Source organism: Macaca mulatta, chromosome 4 (assembly GCF_049350105.2).
Source record: "Macaca mulatta isolate MMU2019108-1 chromosome 4, T2T-MMU8v2.0, whole genome shotgun sequence".
Classification (NCBI taxonomy): Eukaryota; Metazoa; Chordata; class Mammalia; order Primates; family Cercopithecidae; genus Macaca; species Macaca mulatta.
In genome coordinates this window covers 145757585-145770473 of record NC_133409.1, presented here as the reverse complement: position 1 = coordinate 145770473, position 12889 = coordinate 145757585, and the positions used below count along the sequence as shown (strand labels likewise).

The following is a 12889-nucleotide window of genomic DNA, read 5'->3' as shown; positions in this document are numbered from 1 at the left end:
GGAAGTGAACATGTAAGTGACTGGGGCTGGGAGAGCATGGGGCAGGGACTGGTCACTTCCCACATATTTTCTGTGCTGTGATTTTGGGAGAAAACTGATGTGGTTACAAAGGAGAAAGTATGGACAGCAGAGTGAGCACAATGTGTTAGTCATGAGAATGGCCTTTTTCCGTTGCAGGTTACCCTACCTGTAAAGAAAAAATTAAGAGAAGGCCTGGTGGCCGGTCTGAAGTCATCTATAATTACGTACAACGCCCCTTCATCCAGATGTCATGGGAAAAGGAAGAAGGGAAGAGTCGCCATGTGGATTTCCAGTGTGTTCGAAGCAAATCCCTCACGAATCTGGTAGCTGCTGGAGATGATGTCTTGGAGGACCATGAAATATTAATGCATCACCCACCCCAAGTGGATGAACTTGACCGGCTAAATGCCCCACTTTCTCAGATGGCTTCTAACGACTTTCAGGATTAGGGCCAGCTGTGGGTCTACCCCTTGTGGGAGCCCATCTCACCTAAGATGCCTGCAGCCAGCCCTCCCTCATGATTTGTCTCACCCTGAGTAGGAATCATGCTTCTCCCCTATCCTTTTCCTTTCTCCCATAATTAACATGTGTCCTTTCCAGTAAGTCTGTGCCTCTGGCAGGGGATGAAGAAGTACTCAAATTAGCTACCATCTTTGCAGCATCCCTGATAACTTGAAAAATTTGGGTCTGGTGCTGTTCACTGAGTCTTTGTGTAACGGCAAAAGCAGGAAAGGAAGTCAAGACTGTTGCCTTGTGTTTAGCAAAGCAGTCCTTATCCTTTATACTCTGTTCTTGGGTTTTGTTTTTGTTTTGTTTTATACCAGGCAAATTGCTTAGTAGCAAAGGGACCAAACTTAAAAGGTGACAATCTCTAACTTTTAAAAACAGGCACCAATCGGATGCTCATTAGAGGTTAATGAAGATGCCATTCTTGGTGGCCTCTGCACCCAAATTGCATCTGGAAAGAACTAGGGTCTCGTTCAGAATGTCCAAAAGGAAATTCCTAAGAGGTTAAATTCAGATTTGCTTCTCATTAACGCAGCAAACAATTCAAAACCACAGATTCTTTGGCAGGAAGGATAATGGAATAATAATGTTGATGAGACCTTTTTAGCTTCAAGGTTTTGGAGTCTAAAAACAAATGGATGATTCATTTGGAATGAAACTCACAAGTAGAAGAACCTCCAAATCAGGCCAATTGGGTTATCCTGGCTTGGAATCTGGTGTGAAACCATAGGTCTTAACACTCTGGAGCAGCACATTGCTGTGGATGTGGCTAGGAGACCTTAGATATGGCTTAAAGGCTTTTAAGATGAGGACAGAAATTGCTCACAATTGCTCACTTTCTCAACAGAAAGACTTGTAAGAGTGCCAGCACGGGGTGTATGCAGTGAAGCTGGGTGGGAAGCATCATCTGCACAGTCGCTGTCCTAGCAGGATTTTTCTCTTATCTTTTCATACCATGGGATTTTTGGATATCGGTGTATTTTGGTTCTTGAAATAGCCTAATAGCTGCTCACACATTGGGTAAGAAAATTATACCAATGTCATCCCTAAAGGAAGGGTGAGTTGAATGGAAATTAAGCCCGGTCATTTTATTTGATCTATCAGCTCTATTATCAGTGCATGATCACCCAGATCACCCTTCTCAGCCCCCACAGTGCTGAACCATCTTCCTTCCTCTTCTCCATGGCTATTAATAGTACCGCTAAATTTAGAGTCCAGAGCCAGATAAAAGTATTTTGGGATTATCTCCCAGTTTGTGGTAGAAGCTGACTGGAATACAGGTTGAGTATCTCTTATCCAAAATGCTTGGGACCAGAAAGGTTTCAGGTTTCACATTTTGGAATACCTAACAGTTAAGTACCCGAAATCTGAAAGGCTTTTGAACATCATGTCGGCACTCAAAAAAAAAAAAAAAGACTTTGGAGCACTTCAGATTTTGGATTTTTGGATTTGGGATGCTCATCCTGTGTAGGAGAGGCTACTCAATTCCATGTAATGACCTAGTCATAATCATCCAAAGTTAAAAGCCGGGTAGATTTGAAAGCTCTTTCCAGGGCTGAAGAAGTGTTCTTATGTTCTCTACGTATGACTGGCATCACTGTGGAAATTAATACTCTGTTCTTCACTAGGATGTAGTAAGTGGTTAAATTGAGCTATTCCCCACCAGATGACTATTGGCATCCATTTGCAAGGCCAATGGCCTGGATTAAGGGTTAGGATTATTTGTAGCTAGAAGGTAATTTTACTTCTATGAAACTAATTGGCTCATATTTGAGGTCAGGTTTGGCCTTGACCTTACCAGTACATTTATACCCACTACCAGTTGACTAGCCCAGATAATTCTTAAATGGTGCTTCCTTTCTGCTTCTCAGTAGACTTCCATGCCATTACAAAGGAAATTTGAATTACCTAGTGTTTGTATATTCCATAATAAGTATGTATAACTTCTGTTTCACAGCTTAGGTATTGTTAACATTTAAGTGTAAACATGCCACAACTAACACTTAAATATGAAAACTAATTAGTTCTTGCTTAGGGAAAATACCAGGTATGAAGTATGGCATATACTTGACACTGTTCTGTGTAACCCTTTACTTTGCTCAGGCTTTCCAGATTGAGGTCTTTTTTCCCCCAAGTTAGGTTAACATGCATTTAACCCCAACCTGTGGGGTTTCAGTAAGCTGGAAATCTTTGATGGTAGGCTTTCTAGTGTCACGAGGTGGTGGTGACTGAAGGAAAAGCTGGGATCACAGGTTCCTTCTGGTGGAGAGGAAGATTTATGTCTATGCCCCACCCATCACCCTCCACCTGGAGCTCACCCAAGCCTGCTCCATTCCCAGGGGCAGGCCATTCTGCAAAAGCAGGACCTCTCAGTCCTCACAGAAACAAGGGCTGGGTTGAAGTCACCCCCTTCATAGTTGGTTACTGGCCAGATGGGTAAGAGGCATTTGTAATCGTAAAAAGGTGGAACTTGGGTTTGGTGTTTTCTTCTAAGTGCCTAAATAAGCAAGCCAGGCTGTTGACAGAGAAACATTTTCATAAGAAAATGGTTTTAGCCAGAGTAATCGGCAAGCCGAGATTAACCCGAATCTGAAGTTTAGAATCTTGAGTTTGCATCTGCATCATACCATGCTGTTTCGATGAGGAAACATTTGCCACTGAGGAGTTGGAGGGCAGGCAAGATGACAGTGTTAAAGTGAGTCAGATCATTTAATGGTTTCCCCTAGGCCCTGGAAAGGCTTATAATGTATTGTTAACATTTAAGTGTTCTGAAGTTAAAAAGCAAGGGTTTTTGGCCAGGCATGGTGGCTCACGCCTGTAATCCCAGCACTTTGGGAGGCCAAGGCCGGCAAATCACCTAAGGTCAGGAGTTTGAGACCAGCCTGGCCAACACAGTGAAACCCCGTGTCTACTAAAAATACAAAAAAAATCAGCTGGGTGTGGTGGCGAGCGCCTGTAGTCCCAGCTACTTGGGAGGCTGAGGCAGGAGAATTGCTTGAACCTGGGAGGTGGAGGTTGCAGCGAGCCAAGATCGTGCCACTGCACTCCAGCCTGGGCAACAGAGCAAGACTCTGTCTCAAAAAAGAAAGAAAGAAAAAAAAGGTTTTGGCTGGGTGCAGTGGCTCATGCCGGTAATCCCAGCACTTTGGGAGGCCAAGGTGGGAGGATCACTTGAGGTCAGGAGTTTGAGACTGGCCTGGGCAACATAAAAAATAAAAAAATAGCCAGGCATGGACATGGTAGTGCATACCTGTAGTCCCAGCTACTCAAGAGGCTGAGGCAGGATGACTCTTGAGCTCAGGAGGATGAGGCTGCAGTGAGATATGATGACGCCACTGCACTCCAGCCTGGATGGCAGAGCAAGACCCTGTCTCAACATTTTAAGTCAAAGGTTTGTAGTAATGTATTCAATGCCACTTCTTGCCATCACTTTGCAATTGTTGAAATGGGTATACTGAGCTCAGAAAGCAAATCTGATGCCTTCATGGGAGACGGAGCCATATTTGTGTTCTGGGTGGGATCACTAGTGCAGGAGAACATTACATTTTCTTCTGAAGGCAAAATGCTTGTAGGTTTTGCCTCTTTACTTTGTATTTACTTTTAAAATTGCACTTGTTCACCTACCAGTGTTTACGAAATCCTGTATTTGGGATGCTTTTTCTATAATAAAATACTATCATTTGAGTGTCTGTCTTTTTTTTTAGCAGAAAGTAAAATTAGAAATAAAGATTTGGGCTGGGCGCGGTGGCTCATGCCTGTAATCCCAGCACTTTGGGAGGCCAGACGGGTGGATCACTTGAGGTCAGGAGTTCGAGACCAGCCTGGCCAAGGTGGCAAAACCCTCTCTCTCCTAAAAATACAAAAATTAGCCAGGCGTAGTGGCACGTGCCTGTAGTCCCAAGTACTGGGGAGGCTGAGGCAGAAGAATCACTTGAACCTGTGAGGTGGAGGCTGCAGTGGGCCGAGATTATGCCACTGCACTCCAGCCTGGGTGACAGAGTGAGACTCCGTCTTAAAAAAAACAAAAAAAGTAGGTGGGTCTTTGAGGACTTCCCTGCCAAGGTGGTAGTTGAAGCCACAGTATGGAGATCAAGAGATCACACGACTGAAGAGGGCAAAGGCACCAGCACCAACATTTAAGTGTTGTGGAACTAGTAAGGAAGTCAGGGAGATGGAAGGAGAGTTTGTTTGTTTTAAAGGTTAACAGTATGAATGCAGCAGATCAAGATGAGGACTGAAGGGAACCCAATGGATATGGCAGAACACCAGTGACTAGAGGAGTGATAACAAATACAAGCATGTTTTACACAGCAGATAATTAATACTAACATTTCACACATGGGGCAGAGACCAGACGAGCATGGATTAAAGTGGGGAAGTGAGAAACAAAAGTGACTGCAGAGTGTTCCTTATGCTCTTCACAAAAGTAATACCTATTCATAGATCCATGCCTCCACCACAACAGGAGCGTAACGACCAGCCTACAAAACCCTGGACTGCTTACTTGTTTTCCTTCTGCCAAATCACTGCTGCCTAAATAAAAACATCTCTGGGATGCTTCACTAAGCTACTCATAACTCTGGGTTGGCTTGTCATCACAGTCACATCAACACTAATGTAAATAAGGTGATGCTACATTCCATTAAGCCACTTGGTAGGAATTCTTTCAAACTGATCTGCAATTCGGAACCACAGTGAGCTCCCTGTTGCCTCACCAGACTGCCTGGAACTGAGCTCTGTGAGTCACAGACGCTTGAATGTTGCTTGGGCAAGGTGTCTTATCTCTGAAAATGTGCGTGAAAAAGCATCACGGAGGCCGTTTTTGTCAGTGTTGGCTTTGATGGATCATTCCAGAGAAATATGCTCTGTAGGAAATGAAAATATCATTCACTGAATCCTTCTGAATTCAATTAAAAACACCACTTGGGTTACACAGAAGCCAAGGAGAACCAGGACAAGGCGATCTAAAAAAGTGCTTTCCAAGGAAGTAAGTCTGACAAAGAGCATTACCCACTGATGGCAGAGGGGGACTCCTATTAGGCCGTATAGATGAGTTTTCAAATTGGCAATCTGTTTTGCAGAATCTGAGTATTAATCCTGAAGCAACTCATGTGAATCTTACTTCTGACCTTTTGTTTTTTTTGAGACAGTCTCACTCTGTCACCCAGGCTGGAGTGCAATGATGGCACGATCTCAGCTCATTGCAACCTCCACCTCCCAGGCTCAAGTGATTCTCCCACCTCAGACTCCTGAGCAGCTGGGACCACAGACACGTGCCACCACACTAATTTTTTGTATTTTTGGTAGAGGCAGGGTTTCGCCATGTTGCCCAGGTTGGTCTTGAACTAGGCTCAAGCGATCCACTCACTTCAGCCTCCCAAAGTGCTGGGATTAAAGCGTGAGCCGTCATACCCAGCCCTTTGAAAGTAATTCTAAGAGCAACAATGGATCAAGCTGGTAACCACCCATCAACACTCAGAAAAGCAGCCAGGGTAATTGAGATGCAGGGGAGGGGAGTATGAAATAAATGCCAATCAACCAAGCCAACTAAAAAGAAAAACAGGTACTGAAGAAAATGGTGATGCACTCCTGAACTGGGAGACCGAATGATATGATTTTGGTTTCATTTTAGTATGCAATAGTTACATATTATTTTCTCACTCCCCCAATGAGAGTAGGAAACAATTTCTGTGAACAGGATCAACACTGAGCCAGTGTTGCCCAACATGTTTCTTAGGATTCATAAGCCTTAGAAAGACATTACCCATTTTGGCTGCATTTAGCTTTCTCTGCCTGCAGTTTCTACTCTTAGTTGGTCTTTGCCCCTCCCTTCTTGACTCCTTGAGGTGCTTTTCCCTACCCAGAAAGGGGCTAATAAGTGGGGCATATGGGACTCCTTCAGTACACAACATCTCAGAGACAGAACCCTGCTCTGATGGACACAGTGCTGAACAATTCCTTTTTTTTTCTTTTTGAGACGGAGTCCCGCTCTGTCGCCCAGGCTGGAGTGCAATGACACGATCTCAGCTCACTGCAACCTCTGCCTCCTGGGTTCAAGCGATTCTCCTGCCTCAGCCTCCTGAGTAGCTGAGACTACAGGCTCGTGCCACCATGCCCAGCTAATTTTTGTATTTTTAGTAGAGCCGGGATTTCACTGTGTTAGCCAGGATGGTCTCGGTTTTCTGACCTTGTGATCCCCCTGCCTCGGCCTCCCAAAGTCCTAGGATTACAGGTATGAGCCACTGCACCTGGCCAACATTTCCATCTTATGAGCTCATGAGATTCCTGGTTGACTCCAGGCTGGGAAAAAATGGGGCTAGGCTGTAAAGGGCTGTACAAAAGGTCCACCAGATGACAGCACTTTTGTCAGGATGTGCCCTTGGCCTTACTGTGAGGGGAGGGCCCACTGCCCTGCAACACTGAGATGGGTGGAAGCAGCACATGCAGTCGGGGCAAGAGAAGTCTCTTCATATGCACAGTGATTCAGGAGACTAGCTCCCTAAGAACAAAAGTCAGTCCCAGCTTCCCTGAGATGGAAAAGCACTTTGCATGAAGATGGTGATACAGTTTTGAAATTAACACTTGAAATTAGGCGTTCTAATGGTTTGTGGACAAAGGGGTTAGTTAAAAGCAGCCACCAGCACTCTGCCTCTAAGTTATATGCCACTATTTGCTTTAAATCACATCACAATCCCTTCTTGGCCTTTTTGCTAAGATCAAATGCAGTATCTGTTCTTATCAGTTTAATAAATCACATCACATATTTCCACTACTGTTTTCACACAGTTTATTCATAAGTTTAAAAGTTAAAATGTGGGCATTTTCCCCTAAAACAAATCATCCCCTGCCACTCCCCCACACAAAGACTCTCCCAACACTGCAGTTACTTCTCTTTACCCAGGCTTACCAAACATTCTTGCAAAACACACAGGAGTCAACACCCCAATTATTTGGTAATACAAAGAGACTACAAAGTTACACAAAAGAATCTCATTTACTTCCTTTTCACTAGCAGGCTATGAATGAAAGACTGAGAGGCAAACACATCACCTTCATCCAGAGTTGAGACTTCCCTAACCTTTTTTCTTCCTCTAAGAGGTTAAAACCCAAAGCAGTTTCACTGACAACCGTAACTCTGATATTCCATTTTTCTCTTCTGAATGGCTAAGCTAGGACATACTTTCCTTTCAAAACTGATCTTCACAACCTCATTACTGGCAGAAAGCAGGCTCCCAGCTGCAGCTCGGCCACGATGCTCTGCAGCAGGCAAAGTTCCCACACAGGTGCAAATGATGCTTTAAGAGTTATCAAAACGTTTTAAAAAATAATGCATTAATATGGAGCCTCCACATTTTTCTGACAAAATTCCTCTAAAGGTGGTGGCAGCTGCGAAACAGAAGGCACTTTGTGCTATACAATTCAGAGGGTCTCTCATGAGAGAACGACACAGCAGAGAGACCCAATCCGCCTAAGTTGCAGGCGACCCTTTAGGGTGGGGAAGAGTATCCCCCAGGAAGGCATCTGCAAAGGAAAAAATTGTAATCATGATTCCAAGGCAAAATGGCTACTTAAAGTTGAGAGAGAAGAAATACCAAGAGAGAAGACAAAACATGGTTGTGCCAAGGACTGAGGAGTGAACTTTACAAAGACTTGTCAGCAGGCTCTACTTCTATTGGGCTGGTTCCTTCACCATTTCCAAAGAGGTTCTGGAGACCTTGCAGGAACAGGAAAAGCACCTTAGCCAAGAGGGTTCCAGGCCTCCTGCCTAGGCCTGGGCTCTCCTTGTTAAGTTCCCAGGAATAAACTGAGTTCCCGTTGGCAGCACTTGCGGGTATTGCTGGTCCACAGCAACATCTGTCTTAGGGATTTTCTGGTACAGCCGTGAAGAGAAAGTGAGGGTTTTCCACATAATCCGGGATTCCTTGGCAATGCCCAAAGACTTTCTGGGCCTTCTAAGAGCAACAATGGATCAAGCTGGAAACCCCCATCAACACTCAGAAAAGCAGCATGGATATTTTAGATGGGGACAGGGAGGAGATAAATCAATGGATTGACAGTCTTTATCTTAGTACCATATAATAAAGTGCACCATGAATGGAGGCTATAAGCCACTTGCCTGAGGCTGAGGTATGGGTAGAAACTACCATCACCACCCTCAGGGTGGTGGATCATTTCCTTCAGCCAGAATCCTGGCTGCTGAGACTGTCTTTATTGCTTTATTTCCTTAGTACTATGGAACTTTCAGCTATAAAGGAAATACTTGGTGGGCTTGGCATATAGCGTGTCACAAAATCACAGGAATTGGCTGATATTCGATGACTATACAAGACAATCTCAATAATGTTGGATGATGGCTGTTTTTCCCCTTCATTCTGATGAACTTAGGAAAACTCAAGTTGTTTTTAAAACACCTACCAAATTGGCTCATGATGCTTCGGAAGAAGCAGGATAGCTGTTTATGGCCGATGCAGTAGAAATGGTTGTCTTTGTTTACAGTTTTTCAGATGCATTATGGAAGAAATCCTCTTACTATCACATTTCAGGAGACTTTACTATGACATACTGGTGGGTTCCATCAACTTCTTGGAAGCTCTTCAAGAGTGTGGGAGGAAAAGCATGATGTTGCACAAAGAACTCTGTTCCATGTAGGATTCCATGGCAAGAGAATTATTTTGCTGCTTTCATGTAGGAAGGTATTGCCCCCCTTGCAGTCAGGCCCTCAAAGCGCTTGTACGTGTAATTGATGAAGACCCAGTCTTTGTTCTTGTAGTCAGTCTCAGGGTGATTACTTGTGGCCACTGGGAAAGAAACAGATGTGAGAGTTGATTCACTGCTTTACCTCCAAAGGACTACTCACGGTGCTGAAGATGGCACTCTGAAGAACATACCAGTTTCTATTTGGCAAAGCTTATTTTTCACTCTATGAATATTCTTTTTTGTTTGTTTGTTTTTGTTTTTGAGACAGAGTCTCGCTCTGTTGCCAGGCTGGAGTGCAGTGGCACGATCTCGGCTCACTGTAACTTCTGCCTCCTGGGTTCAAGCAATTCTCCTGCCTCAGCCTTTCGAGAAGCTGGTACTACAGGCATGCACCACCACACCCAGCTAATTTTTGTATTTTTAGTAGAGATGAGGTTTCAGCACATTGGCCAGGATGGTCTCAATCTCTTGACCTCATGATCTGCCCACCTCGGCCTCCCAAAGTGCTGGGATTTCAGGCGTGAGCCACCGTGCCTGGCCTCATGCTATGAATTTTCTACATTTTCTTGCTCATGTTCTTTAAATCTCGTATTTCTTCACAAATTTTTTAATGTTTTATTTTCCCATTCCTGTCATTTCAGATTACCTAACACTCAGTAAATAACAAAGGAACAGATTTTTGTAACTTACCCAGTTGAGCAGCCTAAACATGGGAGCTGATATTCATTTTCCATTCACCAAGGTTTCACCACTACCTAGCATTAGAACTGGAAAAGTACTTACAAAGAACGTGAAGAACTGAAGTTCCTCTCCATGTTCACTACCCTGACTTGTAAACATCATCCCAAAATTGGGGGTAAATAATGTGCTTATAAGGCAGCAGGAGACAATGCTGGTGGTGTTACCTGTTGGCTTAAGAATATCAGATTCTGGAAACTCATCGAAGTTTGAAGTATCATCAATGCTTTTGATTTCAATAGATATTGCAGCAGGTCTCTCTCTGCCAAGAATACACATGCCAAAAATTACTAAGTTAGTAATCATATGGATCATACCACTCAAGTCTTTCTCCAAAAAAGACCCCTGGTCTGACATGAGAAGACTCTTCACTGGCAGGCAGCATTTATTTTCTCTGAAAAACTTACAAAAACTGACCAACCAAGCCAACTGACTGTACCCAAACAAAGTAAATTATGATTAAAAAAAAAAAAACTCAATCATTCATAGCTAGAAAAAAGACAAGAATAACTAAAACCTGAAGTTAGTGCAACTCCCCCAATGGCCTGTCCTGTCTACGAAAAAGGGAAACTGAGCCTCTAAATGTCCCCTTGTGTAGGGCTCTGCCCTTCTTCTACTGGAGGTGCCAACGAGTAGGATAGCTAAAAAAGTGGCAAAGGTAAAAAATTACAAGCAGCACATCAGAACACAATTATAAATAAATGAAAACTTCTTCACCTTCTATTTAATAACCAATGACTGCTGAATGAGAAGGTCTGGACTACAGCAGGTGGTCTAGGCTCTCATGGCTATTGGCCATAGTCTACGACCCCCACCATAAAAATTTTTACTCTCCCCTTTCCCTCTCCACTTTCACCCCTCCAATCTTTCCTCCACTCCTTTCTCCCTTCTCTATGTTTCAGTGATACCTTCCACCCTGTGGGCAGGAACAGGCCCGCTGGCGGGCCCTAAGAGGCTGCTGAGTTCTAGGTAAAGGGTAATACACTTCCTAGATGCTCCCTCCACCACAAAAAACAAAAGTTCACTTCACTTTGTAAATAACTGCTAGATTCAATATATTCCATGACACATGGCTGACAAAAAACTCAACGCCCAATCACCATGAATGAAAATCAGGAAAAGATCCTAAATCTCTAAGAAGCTCTCTTCCCTTACTTGGCTTGCCAATGATGGTCCTTCCAAATTATTATTAAGTAAACTAGAGACTTTCTGAAATAATTCTGAAAGTGTTTATATGGATATACCTGATATGTTCCCAGTCAACGCCTTCAAAAAAAGAGTTACTTTTTATTTCCTCAACTCCAGGAGCTCCAATTCTATGTTCCCATTCACAGCAGAATCTGGAAAAGACAGAGGCCTTTCAGCACACCTCAAGCAGTCTCTTCAGAAAAACTTTTTTTTTTTTGAGACAAGGTCTCACTCTGTCACCCAGGCTGGAGTGCAGTAGCACAATCAAGGCTCACTGCAGCTTCAACTTCCTGGGCTCAAGTGATCCTCCCATCTCAGCCTACCAAGTAGCTGGGACCACAGGTTCCACCATGCCCAGCCAATTTTTTTTTTTTTAGAGGTGGAGTTTTGCTGTGTTGTCCAGGCTAGTCTCAAATTCCTGGGCTCAAGTGATCCCCCTGCCTCAGCCTCCCAAAATGCTGGGATTATAGGTGTGAGCCACCACACACAGCCTTTTTATTTGTTTAAAGAGAGGAACAGGAGGAAACAGAAAGCAGATTCAGGAGATAATAACAGTTTAAAAAAAATGGAATTATTCATATGAAAAAGCTGAGAAAGAAGGTGGAGGGATGTTCTCTAATACCTCAAAATTAGATCCTTGGCCTTCTCAGAGATGGGAACTTCCGGAGGAAAAGTCAAAGTTTCTTTCCAGTTCATCACCTTCTTGTATGTCTCTTGAGGGGTCTCCGAACAGAAAGGTGGGTAGCCTGTAATAAAAAGGAACTTCGGAGCTTTTACACTCCAGAACTTTGAATCTGACCAAGATTACTCTCCTTAATACAATTCTATATGTCTTTTTTTTTTTTTTTTTTGAGACAGGGTCTCACTCTGTTACCTAGGCTGAGTGTAGTGGTGCAATCATGGTTCACTGCAGCCTTGAATTCCTGCCTCAGCCTCCCCAGTAGGTGGGACTACAGAAGAGCACCACCACACCCAGCTGATTTTTTATTTTTCTTTTGTAAAGACAGAGTCTCGCTATATTGACCAGGCTTGTTTTGAACTCCTGGGTTTAAGCGATCCTACCGCCTCAACCTCCCAAAGTGCTGGGATTACAGGCATAAGCCACTGTGCCCGGCCCGATTCTGTATGTCTTTAATGACTACTGGATTACTCTGTATGGCCATCCCTCCATGACATAGACAGGATTTCCACTTATCCCAGAAAATATCTAAACCTATTTTTCATTTTCCCCCAAACTCCCAGACCCAAAGTGAAATCATGCTTCTGGTACCACTAGGAAGTCAGCTAATAGGTAGAGCTGGGAAAAGAAAGGAGGACATAAATAGAATTGCAGGTGTGGGAATCACCATGCCCAAAGAAGAAATGAAAGGATGAAACAGTATCATTCCATAAATACCCTTATATGGGTAAAGTACCAAATAACGTGAATAAGAAAAAAGCATAGATTTAAAAAGGACCACCATGCGTCTTTTTGAGAACTACAGGCAAGAAGACAAACACGCACACACCGTATCACCCCATCTTCCCTCCAGATGGTATATGCCCACCTCCAAAGGCATTGTTCCCATGTTCCTGAAGCCAAAGCAGCCAGATAGACTCACTCGGAACCAACAAGGGTATACTTGCTCGCTGGCACATGACCACCCCCACAGATGCGTCCCATAAACACAGAGATACACCAATACAATAAGAGGGAGAGAGGCCACAGGGTCCCATGATTTGAAGGCTTTGACAGAGG

General features: G+C 43.8%; 2 protein-coding genes and 1 pseudogene across 22 annotated transcripts in view; 2 read left to right on the top strand and 1 right to left on the bottom strand.

The window, feature by feature from the left end:
- The window catches only part of KCTD20 (potassium channel tetramerization domain containing 20), a 55826-nt gene extending 51614 nt beyond the window's left edge, over window positions 1-4212 (top strand). For 13 of the 14 annotated variants that reach the window (XM_077999016.1, XM_077999023.1, XM_077999022.1 and 10 more), the window contains one exon: window positions 178-4212. In XM_077999016.1, coding sequence (XP_077855142.1) covers window positions 178-470 — 293 coding nt within the window. In that variant the 3' untranslated portion in view covers window positions 471-4212. 14 annotated transcript variants of the gene reach the window in all.
- Window positions 4213-7218: 3006 nt separating this feature from the next.
- Window positions 7219-7354, top strand: LOC114677943 (U2 spliceosomal RNA; annotated as a pseudogene).
- Window positions 7299-12889, bottom strand: part of STK38 (serine/threonine kinase 38) — a 54828-nt gene continuing 49237 nt past the window's right edge. For 7 of the 8 annotated variants that reach the window (XM_077999071.1, XM_077999068.1, XM_077999072.1 and 4 more), the window contains 4 exons: window positions 11774-11897; window positions 11208-11303; window positions 10131-10225; window positions 7299-9326 (listed from right to left, as the gene is read on the bottom strand). In XM_077999071.1, coding sequence (XP_077855197.1) covers window positions 9196-9326; window positions 10131-10225; window positions 11208-11303; window positions 11774-11897 — 446 coding nt within the window. In that variant the 3' untranslated portion in view covers window positions 7299-9195. 8 annotated transcript variants of the gene reach the window in all.